The 19,287-nt window shown below is 41.6% G+C and overlaps 1 protein-coding gene across 8 annotated transcripts in view; it reads left to right on the top strand.

Moving 5' to 3' along the window:
* Positions 1-19,287, top strand: part of ANKHD1 (ankyrin repeat and KH domain containing 1) — a 102,091-nt gene that overhangs the window by 56,994 nt on the left and 25,810 nt on the right. For 7 of the 8 annotated variants that reach the window (XM_063168528.1, XM_063168527.1, XM_063168525.1 and 4 more), the window contains exons 14-19: positions 285-387; positions 8,840-9,583; positions 16,299-16,444; positions 16,549-16,660; positions 17,417-17,562; positions 19,011-19,153. In XM_063168528.1, coding sequence (XP_063024598.1) covers positions 285-387; positions 8,840-9,583; positions 16,299-16,444; positions 16,549-16,660; positions 17,417-17,562; positions 19,011-19,153 — 1,394 coding nt within the window. The remainder of the gene's footprint in view (positions 1-284; positions 388-8,839; positions 9,584-16,298; positions 16,445-16,548; positions 16,661-17,416; positions 17,563-19,010; positions 19,154-19,287) is intronic. The other variant, XM_063168530.1, reaches the window with a different exon arrangement.

The raw sequence follows: 19,287 nt of genomic DNA, 5'->3' as shown, positions 1-19,287 counted from the left end.
GTCTGAAGAGGCAGCTCCAGGAGAGTTAGCTGTTTAAAAGCCTAAAGGAGTTCACAGTTTTCCAGCCAACACAGCCTGGGATCTTGCACAGAGTAGCACAGTTAACTTTGACATACTGTCCCCAGTAAAAAAGCAAGGATCAGGTCGTACTAAGAAGTAGCACAGAATACACAGTTTGGGAAGAGTGAGCAGAGTATGCTGCAGTTCTGAGCCTGTGTATTAACCCTTGAAGAGCTGCTCTGGCAGGTGTTTGTACCTGAGTGTGTCTGTGCCTCTGTTTGAAGGTTCCCCGTGTCCCGGTGCATACGCTCGCCATGGTTGTACCTCCCCAGGAGCCTGACAGGACCCCTCAAGAGAGCTCCCCACCTCTCCTGGGAGTGGTGAAAGGTCAGTATGCAGCCACTCAGAGAATATATGTGGTTTGGAAATGAATAGACTGGGGATCATTTTATTAGAGCTTATGCATAGTGTAGTCCATTCCATCAGTTCTTGAACACCTCTAATGAATTATAACTTAACCCTATTTTATATAGTTCATAGTTTTTTCCTTATTTTCTTGCATTCTACGGTATAGCAACACTGATTGTTCTAACCTTATTGTGCTTACTCTAATTTATTAGAATTACACTTATTCAATTTTTTTGTGGAAGAAAATGCTTGTGCTAACTGCCCTAGTGCAGACAGATAAAACAGCTAATGTACTCCAGGTGTGGTGTTCACTTTTGAATATTGTACATTGGTCTTCTAGAATAGTTGCAGCTATTATCCATGAACTTGATGCACCAACTTTTTTCTGTTCCATCAGTAGCAATGTAAACATGTTGACACTATAAAGTACCAGTGCAGATCTACTTACAGGAGAGTTTTTGTTTTATTAGTAATAGTTCTCTTGTGAGTAATCCTAACATCAGAGGTTTTGCTTTGAACATGGTCAAACTGATTGGTTAAAACTCCTTGTAGTTATTAAATTGCAATTAGGGAGTTTGTTTCCAGCTGTGGATTCTGTAAGAAAATCTTCACATCTGCTAAATCAGCTCAGAAAGAGAAGCAGATTCTCAAGTGCAAAGTTACAAACTACAGCTCCTAATGATCTACAGTTTTGGATGGGGAATCTTAAGCATTACAGCGTCCAAAGCTCTGTTAGCTAGATCTGCTGAAATCCTTTGTTTGAGGAAGCACCAAGCACTTCCAGAGCAAACAAGCAAACAGAAACCCTTGGGGGCACAAATAAAGAGAGAAAAACATTATGTACCTGCTGGTGTCTGAGTGTGCAGCTGTGCCCCTCTCCATGCATTTGCCATGTGTGTGACCTCTCAGATGCACTTGGTATCTCATTTCCTAGGATGTGCAACACTTGGTATTTTGGATTTCAGAAAAATGAATACCAAACAAATAAAGAAAATATACAACTTCTGCTTCAAATAACCCTCCAAAAAACTGTATACCAGCATGTGGACCCTTCCAGTTCAATGCCTGTTAGCACTGTGGAGTGGGAGTGTTCTGGGAGCATTTTGTGGTGCATGGGAATCAGTAAGGGATTAGTTAATGCTGAGTCAGAAGACTGAACTTAAAAGCTGAAAGTTTCATTTTATTTAGTCCAGTTATGAAAAGCAAATAGTTGACTGTAGTTTAGAAACAGCTCTCATTACAAACACCTTATTGCCAAAGTCAGCACATCCTTAGGTGTGTTTTTTACAGTACTGTGATGCTGGGGCTGGCACAGGGAGATCTCATTGTTCACAGGGGTTCAGGACATGCTTCACGCATGTCAGCAAAACTCATCTGTGCTGTGTTGTAGGAGATGCAGCAATCCCAAACCTGTCATCAGGCTGATGAAGCATTCCAAAAACTGCAAAGCTCTTGTGTCTCTCAGATCTTTAGGGGGAAAATGATATTTTTGTGCTAAACACTGTGTGCTCATTGCAGTGCAGAGTCACTGCACTGTGCTGAGCTGCCATTTGTGACTTGTTACACACACAGGGCTTTCATTCACCAGACCTTCATCACTCAACTTCTTGGGAGGGGAGGGGCAAAAGAGGGAGTGAGTTGAGGTGTTTGTTATTTCCAAGGCAGCAGAGCAGTCAAATTCTTGCATAACAAAATTGTTTATCTGGGGCAGAACAATTACTTGCCTTCAATCAGAAGTAGCCCCTGAGTTTTTGTATAAACTGAGAACTACTGGGAGGCAGGAGAGCAGTACCTTGCCCCCTTAACCTTAGCACTGTGAGATTCTTTTATAGACCTGTGTGAGTTTTGCAAGAAATGCAATAGTGACACTGTTTTCTGAAGAGTTCTTGGCAAATCAAATGTAAAACTTGAGGACATTTAAGTGTTCCTATTACAATTAAGATATGATGTGAGATTTTCAAGAGGAATTTTATGGTCTAATTTTGAATTTTATTATTATTCTTCAGTAAAGCATGGAGGCACATGGAATCATTACCATTTGAATAATTACTTTGACAAAGGATTTAATATCAGTGTTTAGCAACTGAAAGGAGAAACATTTCAGAGGCAACAGTGGATCTGGAGAGGCTTAGATAAAGGTGACACACCAAGATGATAACTTGAAAAGAAGAAAAATCAGATGAAATAAGGAGCAGAATTAGTTATGGGATTAACCAGACCTCAGCTCCTCCTTGCTTAGGAAGGATTGTTCTCAGTGCACTCCATTTAGCACGTGTCTGTTGTGTCCCTGTAAAAAGTCCTAGTTCAGCTCCTTTTGCTTCCATGGACAGAGGCAGGAGATCCCTTCCTTGGTGCATTCTGCCCTCTCTGAGCAGGGGCAGGATTGCTCAGCAGCAGCTGTGGTGCAGCAGCTCAGCATAAGGAGCTTTTTGAGTACAGAACCCAAATGTGCTGTGTCCACATGCCCAGGGCTGTGTCCAGTGCAGGGCTGTGCTGCAGCTCCTGTGGCCCTGCACCTGCTTCCCTGGGAGAGGGGATGGAGCCCAGCCCAGGGAACAGTCCAAGGGAATGCTGCTGGATTTCTTCAGGAAACCAGCTGCTGATAATCCCCTCTACTTTGTGAATGGTTCCTGCAGAGCCTTGTGCAGGGCTGGAACAGAGTATGCTCTAGATCATCATCAAACATGCTGGGACAGCAAGGGATGCTCAGGGAGCCTGTGGAAAGCAGCAGGGTTGTTTTCTTAGTCAAAATATTTCTACTAATATCAGCTGTTTTTCAGTGTGTCAAAGTTCAAAGCAGTCTGATTTTGGAGAAGGAGGTATCAGGTTTTCAGAAATATTTTCTCTCAATGTTTTACTTCATTCTTTGAAATTGTGCTTACAAATGAACTAATTGGCCTAAAGTGAGTGCTTAAAACCTGTCAACATGCTGTCGTTAGACTTTTCTAGTGTCATTTTTAAGTGGGCAGTAGCTTGCAGTGGTTCTCATTGGAGGTGCAAGGTTTTTTTAGAATTACACAAAACCAAATAGACTTATTCAGGTGAAAGCTGCCCACATTTGCCTTTGATCCCTGTGAAGGAGACCAGAGTTCCCCTAAGGTTGAGTGGTACTTTTGGAATCTCTAAGCTTTCTCAGCTAGATATTCAATATATGGTATTTCCTGGATCCTCATGCTGAATCTAACAATCTGATGGTGTGGAGAAGGGAAAAAAAACAAACTGTATGTAACTTCAATAGATAGAAATTCAATACATTTTTTAATCTGCTATCTGACTTCTATGTCTAATATTGAGTTATATATCTCAGCAGAGATCTCATGCATTGTGTGATTTAATAAAAATAGAGCCCAGGTTAACAGTAAAACTAGGAAGTTATATGATTTTCATGGAGGTAAAAACATTAGTAAGGCAAATTGATATTCCTGCTTTTCCAGCTTTTGCATTCTGATTTTTACTAGATTTTTCTACTGCACAAACCCACCTGCCTGTTCATTGTGCTCCAACATCTTCTATTTAATTCTTGCCATTTCCTTCTGGAAACTTCCTGCCTGGGTCAGCAGCTAGCCCAGGTATCTGGGATGAGTTCCCAAGGGAGATTTCACCAGCCATGCCTCCTGACTTCTGAACTTTACTAATTCTTTCTTTAGAGACTGAAATCCTTTTTTCTGCAAATCCTCAGCAGTGCAGGCAGGTGATTTGACACCCAGACACGTGTAGGTCCCCAGGAGCACAAATGTGTAACAATCTTTTCACAGTGGTTTGTGAAATTCTGCCCCTTTGAAGCTTCAGTCACCTGCTTGCCACCAACTAATTCAATTACATCTCAGCAATTTTCCAGTTGCATACCATGAACCCACCAGAGGAAACTTGGGAAGAAGATTTAAAATTAGAGAATAACTCAAATTTTTGAATGGCTGAAAATTCAGCTTGGCCTGGTTTCAGCTGTGCAGCCATTGCCTGTTGGATAGCATTGCACCTATTCCCTGCAATTTTCCATAGAAACAGCTGCAGGAGGTATAAAGAGTGGCAAAATTACTCCATGGTTCCAGGAGGGATAGTGTGAACATACTCAAACTCATCATTCAGCCTTCTACCAATTAACCTCTTCTTTATAAAGAAAAATTCAGTATGTATGAAAAAGCATGTAGCAGATTCATTTTCTTGGGAAATGCAGGCTTATTTTTTTTTTCCAAATTAGCAAGATTATGTAATATTGTACTTTGCATTTGTGTGTGTATGGAGCAACTGATTGTTTCTCCAGGTCCTTAGAGATGAGTTTCTTTTTGATACAAATAATAGTTCAACACAGAATTTTCATGAAAATTCAATATTGAGTTCGTTTTATTCATGTTGATGAAGCTGGTGAGTTTTAATTGCAGGCTGCAAATTGAACTCTCAACTTCTGAGTGAAATCAGATTTACAGAAAGAAACCTCAAGTGCAAGAACAACAGACAAGCAATTCTGTTACAGAGCACACAAATGGCCTGGTGATTCATACAGATTTCTATAACAGGGTCTCCAGCAGAGAAAATGTATTTGAATGTACAAATGTGTATCACACAACTGAATTTTTTCTTACTGTCATTTTTTTATGCTGGAAAAAATCTTTTTAACTTTACTGTTTGGATTTTGATCCACTTTTTTTCATTTGATAATGACAATAGAAATTAAGGAGCTGTTAACAAATTTTGTCTAATAAAATTAGAATTTTGAGAATAAGCATTTTGTCTAATAAAATATAAAGTCTAATACAACTGAAAGGCATATAAATTAGTTCTTTCCTGGGAGAAGTGGCATCCTGTGGATTATAAATCACAGCTAGAAGAGCAACTTCCTTGAGAATCATAACCACTGGTGAGGAAATACAGTATCAGATTTGTTTGTTGGCAGCAACTGTATAAATACTGAATGTGTTCTAAGCAAATTCAAATTAGAAGAGTTCAATTGCTTGAGAAAGCCACCTGAGGACTACAGAACTGAAAGGTATTTTTGCAGGTTCTTGCTCACAGTGTTTAGGGACTTTCAATGTTATTTGCAGCCAGAAGCATCAAAACCTGGTCATGGTGTCCTCTCTGCTCAAGAGCCCAGGAATGATTCCTGCAAGAGGCTCTTTGGGGTGAGGGGGCTCTTGCAAATCAGCTCTGTGGGAGATAATGTTAAGTGAAAGGAAAAACTACAGAAAATTGCCAGAGGAAACAGCTGTCACTGCCTGGGGAGAGGTGGGGATCAGAGGAGTGCAGGGGAAGCTGTGTTTGTGTTTGGCAGAGTAGGTCTCACCCTGAGGCATGAATGTTGGTCACAAACCTGGCTGAAGATCTCTCTGCCGGAGTTGTGGTAAAGGCTGTGTTGGACAGGGTAGGAACCAGAACTTGTGGCAATGTGGAAATGCAAATAAAAGAGCAAATGGTGATACTGTTCACAAAATAATTGGGGAATCAGTCCCTCCTTTACTCTGTGGCTTTCCTAGCATGCCCAGAACCACTCTGGGTTTGCTGATCATTTTTTTTCCTGTAACCGTGGTACTGGATGGCAGGTGGTGAGGCAACATCTGGATTTCAGTCATCTTCAGTCTAAATAACTTACTTTGATACCAAACAAGTCTTCTAAAAGTGATGAAAATAGTGGCTTTAGAGGCCAGATTAACAGTTTAATGTTGCTAGGTATAATTTTGGTAGTAGGTTGATTGTGTAGATGACTGATGCTGCCCCCAAAAGATAAATGTACAAAATAAATTTTTTTAAAAGGTTGAGATGGTTATGATCTGGCCCGTGATTGGATTCTTAAGTCTTACTGAATTTATGTATTTCAAAAGTTGAAGTGTAAAGTGTGTGTTCATAATTATGTACTAAAATGGACACAGTATTTTTCAGGATTTTGTAACATAGAGGAGATTTGGCTAAACCAGGAAATGCTACTTTTTAGTACATCCAGTATTTGCATATTCAAAGCTACCAACAGTGTAATTTCTCCTCCTCTGCTTTCACCTGACTCTTCTGGTGAGCATGTCAGGTTTAGCAGATCTTTCTTCCTACCCCTCATCCTCTACCAATACCTTCAGTTACAACTTGCAAATGTTTTCTGGCATAGAAAGGGTGATCTGGAACCTGAAAAGTGGCCCTGCTATCTAATTAGCAGCTGATTAATGTAAATTTCTATACCTTTTCTGGAACTTGAGAGTCCAGCTGGTCTCCTAACACCAGTCCTCAGAAACTGTCCCACCTTTGTGTGATGATTGCTGCTTGGAGCTGCTGTGTGAGCCCAGCCCAGCTCTCCAGGTGGGGTTTGTGCTTCTGCTCTTTCCTTCCTCTTGTGCCCCTAGAAAAGCTTTCCCATGACAGGTTTGTTTTCTCCCCAGCTCAGACTTGATTGAGAGGGACAACATTGATACTTCATTATATGGGAGGCTCTTTGAACTGCAGCTTTTCTTTCCTGGAGTGATAGAAGGTGTCCAGATCTGCTGGGCTGTGGGAATGCCTCGAGTGAGGATGGGAATGATAAACACAGGACCCTTAGGGGTGACAGTGAGCAGGACAGAGGGTTCCCACCTCAGCTGAAGGCAGCGTTCATTTGCACTTTGGTTACTATTGCAGTGCAGCACAGCTTCCTTTCAAAACAAGGATATAGACAAGCCTTGCAGAGATATCTGGTGAGAAATGCATTTCTCAAGAGTGGTCTCACAAACCTGTTAATTCCACTTGTTCAAATGAAAGGATAACCCCTGAGTGCATGGCAAAGCCAAAGAGGTTAGAGCAGGCTTGAGCTAAAGAGCCACCAGCCAGCTCAGAGCCAGGGATTGCTGAACTTCCCCCAAATTCCTTATTGTGTGCTGAGAAAGTGCCTGGGGACTCAGTCCTGGTTCAGAGACAAAGTAACAGTGGTGGGGAGAGGTGCTCAGAGCTGCACAGAGTATGGAGCTGCAGAAGGAGCATCCTGAAGGGTGGTCCCAGGGGCTGTGGGATTCTGGGCTGTTTCCTGGGATTAGTAAGATTCTTGTTGTTTCTCATATATTTAGATGTAGTTTGCTCTCCCAGGAGTCTGCTGAAGGTGTGAAGTACAAAGTTGGTCCAATTCAATTTCCATATTTGTTCTTTCTCTTTATAAGAGAAAAATCTCACGTTTGTTTGGTTTACAATTAGTTCCTCCAAAAAAAGATTCATTTCAAAGTGAGGTGTATGTGACTCTTGTTTTGACAGCAATGCAAAGAGAAGTTATTTGTGAATTAGTGTATTGGTGAAGGATAGCCCAGAGAGAAATAAATCTGTGTTTCAGGAAGCTTCATCCTTCCAGGGCTGGTGACTGATCCATGGCTTAGTTCTTGCATCCAGACTTTCACTTAACTGTGTAATGTTTAGGTAATTTTATTAAACCATGGCTCAAACTGTACATCATTTTAGTTCCCCTTTTAATGATTAATTATGTGAGTCTACTTTGTAAAACTTCAAGTCTTCTTTCTTTCTTTTTTTTTTTTTTTTTTTTGAAGGCTCCATATATCAGTGCTTGGGTAAAGCAAACTTTCTATTAGTGCAGAAAATTAATCAGGCTAAAACTTTCACATTTGTAATTAAAGTCTGACACTGAAGTAATAAGTACAATTTCAGTGCTTAATAGATTCCTTTCAGAAAGATGTGTCTAGAGTTTCCCAGATGTGGCTTTTGGGAAAGCAGCCATGGGTTGCTTGAGGACAGTCAGTAATTGGGGCAGGGCTGCCCAGGTTTGGTGGGCCTTGGTGAAGGTGATTTTTAAAGTCTTTATAATGAACAGAAGTGTTCATTTGTTACTGGATGGGGAAGTGAGCATGTTGTTAGTTTGGTCCCAGAATTTTTAAAAAGGTGCTAAAACTTCACTCTCCACTTGAAAGCACTAAGTTTGCAATGGCAGGTTCTGCTTGTAATGTCAAGGTGAATGCTACAATGTTTGGAGAAATCCTAATTCAAAGTATCATCTTACTGTCAGGTTAGTCTGCTCTCAGCCATAGAGTCTTTCTGCTCCTAACCTTGCTGTTGGAAGTCAGCCTTTGGAAATACTCTTACTTTAAGGTCTGCAGATATCTTACTCACTTCTGCACGCACAGAAGAACTTTGGGAACTCAGTAGATCATGTAAATGGCCTTTCTGTTCTTGCTGATTCCCCTTCCCAAGTGCATTGTCACCCGTGTCAGAAATTGTCAAGGTTCCTTGTTAGATTAAAGTAGCTGTGCTGAAAGGGATCATGTGAGGACCAATATTGAAAATTCCATCTATCTGCTTTGTCCTTTCTTGTCTTAACATGGAGTGTAGGGTTTACCTTTCTGTGCTTTGACAGATGTGCAGTGTTAGTTGTAAAGATTTTTTTTCATTTTATTTTTTTATTATTATTATTTTTGGTGGGTGAGAGGGGAGGTTTGGGGTATCTTCAGCATGGCATTTTTTCAAACATTTTTCATGTGCTTAGGTGCATCCAAGCAGAAGTCAAGTTCCCTGCAGGTAGCAGATAAGGACCTACTGCCACCTTTTCACCCATACCAGCCTTTGGAATGCATAGTAGAAGAGACTGAAGGCAAGCTGAATGAACTTGGACAGAGAATTAGTGCTATTGAAAAAGCACAACTTAAATCATTGGAATTAATTCAAGGTGAACCTTTAAATAAAGATAAGATTGAAGAACTTAAAAAGAACAGAGAAGAACAAGTACAGAAGAAGAAGAAAATATTGAAGGAGCTTCAGAAGGTGGAAAGGCAGTTGCAGATGAAAACCCAACAGCAGTTTACCAAAGAATATTTGGAGACCAAAGGTCAGACAGACACACCACCTGCCCTGCAGCAGCAGTGCTCACTTACAGGGGTCTTCCCAGAAGTGGAAGCTGATAAGGGTCTGCCAGAGGATAACTTTTCAGGGTTACCTCAGGTTGACACAATCTTGTCTAAAGATGATGAGCAACACCAGTCTCCACCACCTGCTGAACAAATAGAGTTTGTCCCTATCCAGCCTTTGCCAGCACCGCAATGTAATTTTTCTGGTAACTTAGGTTATAATGGGACAGAGTCTCTTGAACTTCAGAAAGCATTAGGGAATCAGCAGAATGTAGGACAGCAGCAGCAGATTGCTGGGCAGGGGCTCTTAGTTCAAGAACCAGACGGATTAATGGTTGCCACTCCTGCACAGACGCTTACCGACACTCTTGATGACCTAATAGCAGGTGGGTTAAGAAATATACCTATTTTTGCATTAATTTGTGTGCTCAGTTTCCCTCTCTCTCCTTCCCTCCAAATACGTCTTGGGGTTTTCCAGTTTGGGAATACTTGCTTAAGAATAAAGTTCCTGATTAGTGCTATTAATCCTAACAGTGACTTCCAATTCTAACATGATACTTTTAAATATCTTTTTTTCCAAAGTGCAAAACTTCCTGTACTGGACACCTGTTTTAGCCCCTTTGGCCTCATCTTTTTCTGTGCTTCTTTAAAAAGCCTCATCATGAGTAATTAGTAGTGCCCATTAGGAAACTCAAAAGCATGACAGAATTATATCTTCTGTAGAATTTTCTGTGCAGGCTTATCAGTGACTTTCTTCAGTGTGGTAGCCATCTCTAGAAAAAGCCAAATTGTTGTCACTTTTATGGACAAACCCGTCCCTGTCCTTGCTGCTGGAGCTTAAGGGACACAGCCTGGAATCCACGCACAACCCCTCCGTTCTGTGATGGCTTGTGTTTGCAGAATCCCTGCTAAACCCTGGGTGTTGTACAGGAATATCTGCTGGTTAGATGTTCCACATGGCAAAAACGTGTCCTGTTAGCTGGATGAAAAGCAAAAACCCCAACATCCTTCCACGTGTTGGCACGGTGTGAAGAGGAATGGGAGTGCCCACACATCGGGCTGTGTGAGTGCCCTTGTGCAGACACAGGGACCACTTTGGGTCACTTCATTTCCTGGACTTGACTAGGATTGAGGTTTGCTGCTGGAGGTATGTAGGATATAGCCAGTGTTGTTTGGTCTGTAGTTTTTTTTTTTTAATTCAGTGTTTCTCAACTTTTCTTTGTACCTTGTGCCTGTACCCCTGCCCATTATTTTCCTGTCTGTCTCCCCCTGCCCCTTTGTAGTCACTGCCGTGTCCTCTGATGTCAAGGCTGCAGAAGTGTGCAGTGAGATCTTTGAGCCATTCCTGGGAGCCTTTGGAATGGTAATTGCATCAAGCTCATGCAAGTCAAGAGTACTTGTGACTTTGCCCAGGGTTGGTGGAGCAGTTGGGTGGTTGTACCAGCTCCTGTCCTTCCCTCACTGTAATTCCAGTTGTTTTATTTTATACAGCATCAGTTTTAGCTCCTCCTGTTCTGAGCCTCCCTCCCTGTTCTGTGGTGCTCTTTAGAATACCTAGCCAACATTAAAACATTCTCAATTTTTATTACTCAAAATTTTAATCTTGGAGTGTATAATGAGGAAAATTTGAATGGCTAACACAAAACATAATCAGCAAGGGATTAATCTTTGGAATAGTTGCTGTTGGTGAGAATTGAACGTGTCTGGCACAAGGCCATGGAGTCTGTACCCTCTCGTGGTCAGCAGCTCATTCTGCAGCCACAAACTCAGTGTCCCCACTGTGAAAAGTGCTGCAGTCCAGCTGAGTGTGAGAACTGTGCTGTAGGAAAAAAGATTGCAAGCAACCAGAAAAACTGTATCTTAAAAATAATTATAAAAAGTTGAGTAGACATTGGTTTGCTTTCTGGAAACAGCTACTGGTTTTGCTAAGTAGTTAGAGACATTTTTTGCTAAGACATGAGATTTACTTATTTCAAAAATCACTACAAATAGCACCATCTTCTGCATTAGAAGTGAAATTTACAGAAATGCAACTTGAGGAGTCTTTAGTTATTGAGTTCCAGAGGCTTCTGCAAAAAGTAGTATATTTTCTTCTGAAATTCATTAGTCTCTTCCACTTCTCTCCAGAAAAAAATTGTCAGAAGATAGATATCTTTCTCACTTTGTACATCCAGACTGTGTAAAAGTGATCTCCATGTAAATTATAATCCTACTATATATCAGATTTATAGCCATGTAAAAACAAATGGTAAATTTATCTACTCTGAACTCTTTGATCCATATGTAAAATACATTTTTCTGACAAACTTACCCTATAGTCCTTAATTTTATAAAGAATTTTTGAGCAATAAAAGCTGTTACAAGATCTGTTTTTACATGCCCACTACAGATGCCAGGTAAAATGGTTCAGGGGCTTGTACCTGGATTTTAGGGAGCTTGTGTCCCTCACTCAGGGTGTCATTTAGGGCTCCCCTTGATCCCAGTGCTGGAGCTGCAGTGATGTCAGTGAGTGACTCTGGGTTTAGCAGAGGGATGAGCATTTATGTTCCTTCTGAGGATTTCAGTTTGGGTGGGAACTGCTTCAGAAGAACAGAAATGATTTTTCCCTATGCCCTGGAATACCTTTTACTGTTGCCCTTAGCAGTGGTGATATCCAGAGGAGGCCACAGAGATGCTCCAAGGGCTGTAGCCTCTCTGCTCTGGACCAGGCTGGGAGAGCTGGGGGTGCTCACCTGGAGACGGGAAGGCTGAGGGGAGACCTCAGACTCATTCCAGAGCCTAAAGGGGCTCCAGGAGAAGGACCTGGGACAAGGGTCTGGAGGGACAGGACACAGGGAATGGCTTGCCACTGCCAGAGGGCAGGGATAAATGGGATATTGGGAAGAAATTGCTCCCTGTGAGGGTGATGAGGCCCTGAGGTTGCCCAGAGAATCTGTAGCTGCCCCTGGATCCCTGGCAGTGTCCAAGGACAGGCTGGATGGGGCTTGGAGGAACCTGGGCTGGTGGAAGGTGTCCCTGCCCATGGCAGGGGGTGGAATGAGATGAGCTTTAAGGTTCCTTCCAACCCAAACCATTCTGGGATTCTGTGATGTGGGAGGCAAATCTTTCCAAGTCTCAGTTGGGACCAGTTGTAAGGAAGAATTTCAATTTCTATGAAGCTACAAATTTGTATTTTGCTGACCAACAGTGACAATATACATAAATGGAGTATTTATCCTACAGTTGTGCTGGCAGGATGTGTCAGCTGTGAGGTGTTTAGGTGGTGAATGTCAAGGTGCAAAGTGTCAGTGAGTCGTGGCACACATCCCTTCTTCTGTAAAACTACACAGAAGTAACCAAGTACCTTATGGAAAGTCAGCTAAAATCTAAAAATGAAGCAGCTCTTTCCCACACATCAGGTTGTGTGAGTAAATAAACTCCAGAATGTTTTGCTTGTAACGGAGTTTATTTTGATGTGCTGCTGCAGAAGTCTTGCACCCAATAGTACATTAAAGATGTGACTTACTACAGTCAAAATTCTAATCAGGTTTACAAAAGAGACAGACTTTGTGCAGTTTAGAGTGGGAAACCAATCAATTAATTTGGAACACAGATATCATTTTCATTACTCAGTATCTATCTGGTTTCTTGGAGCCTCTTGTCTTGCATATTTGGAGTTTCATTTCAGTTCACCTTCTGCATTTTCAATTGCAAATTTCTTAGTTGTAGTATCTGAATTGAAAGTGTTTGCTGGTTTAGGGTATTAAAGATGAGGAACTTTTCTGTGTTGCTGGGGTTTGTCTCTAGCTGGAATATTTTTGTTTCTCTTTGTTTTGCTCAGCTGGTATTTTTAGTCAAGAGACTGTGTGTGCTTTTCTGTCCCACTCTCATCCTGTGAGCTGATGTTTCCAAACTGAAATTTCAGGTGTGTTCTGAGAATCTTTGTTATTTGGTTCTGATATTCTGGTTGTAGTCTGTGATACAGAATTATGATATTTTAAGGTAAGGATTTGGAAGGTGACATCTGAGTTACTGTATTGAGGATTGGAGTAAAACTGGTTACTGGGACAATCTGGAGTGAGGAATGAATGGTGAGCCATGAAAGGAGCTGCAGTTACCAACGTGCCAAAGCCTCTGCAGTAGCAGGTCACTGAGAAGCTGCCTGGACAGGCTGAAAGACTGCTCAGGCTTGAAAAAGGATGATTCTCTCTGTCCTGAAAATCCCAATTCCTTTGAGGAAAGAGGAACTGAAATCTAATTCCAGTATTTCTGTATGCCAATGTCATGACAGCAGTTGGGTAGCCAGTTTCAGCCTACAGCTGAAATCTCATCCAGAGCTGCTTGCTCCAGGTACTGTCAATGCTCCAGAGTGCTATTTGGATAAAATACCAAGATCTTGCTTTCTTTTGTTTTACTCATGTTTCCTTTGATATTTTTAATGACTTTGAAAATAGTTATCCATGTCTTTAAAGACCAGCATTCAGCTTCCCACTCATACAAACACAGATCCTTTGAACCATTGGAAACCCTTTGTAGGGCATGGGAAACCTGGATTTTGTCATGTGTAGGGTAATTTTTTTTTCTATAAGGAAATCTTTTGAATATTGAAGTCTATGGACATGTCTAAAACCTCTGTCACAAAATTGGTATTTCCCTGGAATTGAGGGCAAGCAGTGTCAGTGCTGCTTGCACTGCTAAGCTGTGGTACCACAGACATTCCCTGTTAATGCCATGGTGGAACCATTGCTGCAAGGTCATTTTTCAAGTTTAAAATCTGGATTTTGCTGTGTAACTAGAGCTGGGATGAGTCAGCCCCATGAAACTGGAGGCAGAAGTTCCCAGGCCTTTTTTGCTCCACAGACCACAAATTATGCTGCTGCTCCATGGGTCCAGCTTGAGTCCACACTGAGGAAATAAAAAATAGCATTTTGAAAAATCTGCCATTTTGTAAGCTCAGTAGTTTTACAGGGGGTGATTAATTGGTGAGTGTTGCAGGAATATTTGTTAGATTTTATTTTAAACCATATTTTAGGGTATCAGTGCAGGGTTTATCTTCATTTCTACTGCCTGTGGTGTTCTCTCTCATGTTTAATGTTATAACTGTGCACATGAAGTGTGTAATGCACACTTGTATACTTCAAACACAAGATGAAAATCTAAAGTATGCAGGAAATACTTTGATATTTTCAGTCATGGTTGTGAAATACAGAGAGTTTGTGGGACCTGTGACAGCAACACTGAATATATCACTTTAAAACCCTTAAACTGGCTCCTGTGGAGTCCCTCTGCACGCCCTGCTCTGCATGCACACCACATGCATGTGGGTTTATGTGTATCTGTAGTTGCAAGAACTGAAAAAATTGAGCCAGTGTCTTCCATGAGGAAGGACCAGCTTGATTTAACATAAATCTTTAACAGGGTGATATGGTATTTTGGAAGGAGTCATCTGTAGAAATCCAATAATTTCAGTGCATTGAGCAAGAAAACAATCTTTTTTTAATTTTTAATTATTGCATTAATTAATGCTCATTTGCTGCTGTGAGTGATAATCCATAGTGAGCTTTTGTATTTGAAACTTTTAATTCAAATCTGGTTTGCTCATGAAGGTCGTAACAAGAATTCAGATCTGGTACTTCATTGCCTAAACGTGGTGACCACATGTTAATGCTGATTTTACCTACGCAAGGAGAAGTGTTTGCTTAGAAAATACAACTGAAAATGGAACTTCCCCAAATTTCAGTGACCCACCTGCCACGTTTGCAGAGCCCAGTGGAAGTGACCCACCTTGCTGTGCTTCAGTCTGTTTCCTTTGTCAGGCACTGGCAGCTCTGTAGGCTGCATCAGTGGTGTTAATGGTCATGTTGGGGCTTTTGCTATGACTTTTCCATCTGCACCATTTTCCTGTGAGTAATTGCTGGTGTGTAATCTGTCAATTAAATGAGGAAGGTTGAGCTGGTTTGCAGAATTTTTTCTCTAGGTCATACACAGGTTTGAGTTCATCCTTCATCTTCCCTTAGCACTTGGACAAAAGCAAAATGCTGCTGCTGCTTGTTTCCTACCTGGAGCTGTCAGAGTTTTCCTTTAGTTGCTTCTTCCAGGAATGCTGCTAAGTACTGTGTGGTTTGGCATAACTAAAGCTCACCAGGTGTTCCAGCTGATGAGGCTACACAATAGAAACATTTGGCAATCCAGCAGTGACAATCCTTGTGAAATCCAGCTGCTCTATCAGCAGGGATTACTGAAGCTAAAACACACACCGAGTCTGTGTAGGTGTGTTACACCTTGCTGGCAGGGAATCCCAGCTGATTACAGGGATCAGCCTCCACTTGGACTCTCATCAGGTTACAGAGGCAGGCAGGAGTTCTGGCCCTGCAGTAGATATCCTCTGCTTGTTGATTTAAAACTAGGTGAAAAAAGTCTGATTCTCAATTATTATTTTTTTAGTAATTGTTTAAAAAAAAAAGATAAAGTTGCATTCCTTGTGTCCCTGTGCAATGCTGGATCTTCAGGATGGCATCTTTTACAGGCTGTGCATCAATCAGAATAAATTTTAGGGAGCACAGACAGTTTTCAGCTTTCTTATTTTTGTTGACTGCCCCCTCCTGTCTGCTTCCCTTCCACTTTCCTCGGTTGGTTTAACTCTGAGACATGATTAATGGTGTGAGTTGCTGTCAGTCATCTTGCTCTGCAAACTTTCTCTGGAGGCTGTGTGCACTAACCTTTATGTGAAAAAATTTGGGATTGCAGAAGAAGACTACATTTTTCAACATTAGGTTTGTGTGTTAGTGATAAATAATTTGCCTGCTTAAACTGAGCATATGATTGAACTCTTTTTAACAGTGAAGGTTACAATTAGAAAAGGGTAACTAATCACCTTCATAATTCACACTTGTAATGCATACAGACTGATTAATAAAATTATTTTCTAACTTATCACAGTTTGGAGACGATGCTTACACTGTGTAACTGCCACAAAGTCGCTTTTTGGTTTTAGGAACATTCAGTTTGCTCCCCCCGTTACTATTCTGATATTAGACCATTGCAGTTTTGTGGAACTTAATATTTTTCATATAAAATGAGACATTGCCAAGAGTGGATTAATAACCTGGTGTTCATTTTCAGCTGTGAATAGCAGAGTGCCCAGTGGCTCCACCAGCTCCTCGCACACTACCGAGTCCCCGACGCCCGAGCCCTGCCCGCAGGCAGGCAGCAATGTGCCCCCGCAGTCCGTGCTCCCCATGTACCCATCTGTGGACATTGATGCACATGTGAGTAATCCTGCTAAGCTGGGAGGGGATTGGCTTGGGAAAAAAAAAAATTGTCTTTATTTTTTGTTTCTGAATATCTGCTTTTTTTTTACCTATGTGTGAAGACTGAAAGCAATCACGACACTGCGCTGACGCTGGCGTGTGCGGGAGGGCACGAGGAGCTCGTGTCTGTGCTGATCGCCCGTGGTGCCAATATTGAACACAGAGACAAGAAGGGTGAGTGAAAGCCAAAACACAATTTGAGCATCAACTAAAGCTTGAAACAATGAATTTCAAAATGTGAGCTGAATTCTTGCACTTCACATAGTAGCATTGGTCATACAAAGCCAGTGAGCTTCCCACCTGAGTGGGATCTTAAGCAGATTTGTGAAACATGAGCCACTTCTGTCCTTACAACTCACCCTCTACAAATGACCTCAGCAAGCTGGATAGAGGAGCTGATGGGGGTAACCAGCCCATCTTGCCTGTCAGAGCTGAATGGTGGCAGTTGTCAGGTTGGGTATCATTGTTTTCAGAAACAGAGTTCAGCAAAATCTCACATCTTTTAGAGCTGAGAGAACAAAACCACCACACCACCTGTGTTGGAGCTCATATTGACCACTGGCAGTCAGCAACACATGCAGGGCAGGTGTGGTCACTGGTTGGAGCTTAATTTAACAGTAAGTATGCAGAAAGCTGTGACTTCTCCAAGGAGAGGAGTTGGTCAGAACTTAATCCAAACTGATCACTGCAAGCAGTGTTTAAATTTCTTTTGAACAGCCTTTGGCTGGAATCAGAGCCACAATGTGACAGGGTCAGAACAGGGTTGGGAAAGGCTCTGAGATTGTGGCACCCAGCAGGAAACCCCCAGTCTGAGGAAGAGATATGATCAATAGAAGTCATTGTGAATCAACCCATTTGTGCATTTCTGCTCCTTAATAAATACTGTTAAGATACTCAAGGTTGCTTTTTAATACAATCTCATGTTACTAGGTTTTACACCCTTGATTCTGGCTGCAACTGCTGGACATGTTGGTGTGGTGGAAATTCTTCTGGACAAAGGTGGGGATATAGAAGCGCAGTCGGAGCGCACGAAGGATACTCCGCTCTCCTTGGCATGCTCCGGTGGACGCCAGGAGGTACAGACACATCCTCAAAGGGTTGTTACGTGCAGATAGGGGCTTTTTTGTACAGTCTTGGGCTTCTTCTGTTGTTGGCACATCTTACTTTTTTTCTGGAAGGTGTTTCAGTGTAGCTAATTTAAGGCTTTTTCTTCTTCTAAGAAAGGAAGAAGAAATTTAAGTCTTTTTTCTTCTCTCCTTGCCTATCCCAGATTGTTAGTTAATGGTCACAGTCACTTGTGATAATTTGTGGTCTTTCTTCAGTCAGTGCATCCTCACATAGTAAGTACTTCTATGAGGGAGGCAGATATTTCTTGAATAACTTTATTCACTGAGCAGTTCCCTTATCCATCTTCCCTGTTGTCAAACCTGAAACAGCCAGTGCAGGTACACAAGGGCAGAAGCTGGGATTTTGTGTGGGCAGTACATGGCTTTAGTGATAATGCACAGGGCTGATAAGTGCAGATGCCATGCAGGACACATTGTGCGCATCTTTTATTTAAGGATGTTTCAGAGTTCTGTCAGATTTGTGTGTGTGTGTTGTTGTCCAAATAAGATTTGTGAAATCCTTCCTATTTCAGTCATGTGCATAGCACCTTAGAAGATGGCATGGAGACGGCCAAGAGCTTTGTAGTAGATTAATATAAGGATTAAAATATTTGGCCAAAATTGGAAAGTGTCCATTTTACTTTTGAACTGCAGATCTTTAACAGTAAAAGTGCTTCTCATAAAAAAGGCAAGATCAGCATGGCCTGTAATAGTAGCATTATATATTGAACAACTGAAGTCTTCTGTTCTTCCTCTTTATTTTTTTTTCTTTATGCCAGAATCTGCCTCTTATGTTTTTGGCTTAGCAAGGAGCATTTTTTCTGGCTTGTTTGGAAATCACGTAGCTTATATTAATAGTAAATTGAGGCCCACTGGAGTACATTACCAAAATGGTTGAATTTTCTGCCATTTTATTTCTCAACTACTGATAGAGGAGTCCTTCCTCATCCTTCTTCCATTAACATCAGTCCCTCTGATTTTTACCACTTTTTTTTTTGCATAGTTCATATAATAGAGATGGCCAAACTTGGCTCAGGTGTCATTTGAATTCAAGTTGTGAGATGATTTTTTCTGAAAGAGATGCTCAAACATTGTGAGACATTATGGGAGTGGCGTAGATCTATTGTTTGCAAACTTAAGATTCCCAGGAAGAGCTTCACTTTAAAGCCTTGCAGTTTTATTTAGGTAAAATAACCTTTCTGGCAGACAAGTGCTCAGCTGCTGTGGTCATGGGCTGTGGGGGCTGGACAGAGATAGGGAAAAGTCAAGCACAAGAGGGTGGAGATTTTCCTATGGCATCCTGTCTGTTGACAAAGGAAACTGGTAGCACATTGGAAAGTCTGTGATAACATCCCCTCACTCCCTGGATAATAGCAGAGGCCACAATATGTCTGTTAATACTTGTCCTGTCTTTTCAGGTTGTTGATTTGCTGTTGGCCCGGGGAGCAAACAAAGAACACAGAAATGTGTCTGATTACACGCCGTTGAGCCTTGCTGCATCTGGTGGCTATGTTAATATCATCAAGATTCTTCTCAATGCTGGGGCAGAAATTAATTCCAGGTAATGTACCATGTGAGCAGCTGTGCTTCAGTGTGGCACAGGCACTCCCTGTTGGCTCCATCCTGAGGCACAGGTTGGAATCTCAGGTGTTTTCAGACCTCCTTGCAACAGTGTTTTTACACTGATGACATCTT

This window comes from Melospiza melodia, chromosome 14 (assembly GCF_035770615.1).
Source record: "Melospiza melodia melodia isolate bMelMel2 chromosome 14, bMelMel2.pri, whole genome shotgun sequence".
NCBI classification, from domain to species: domain Eukaryota; kingdom Metazoa; phylum Chordata; class Aves; order Passeriformes; family Passerellidae; genus Melospiza; species Melospiza melodia.
This window is presented reverse-complemented; position numbering and strand designations above follow the sequence as displayed.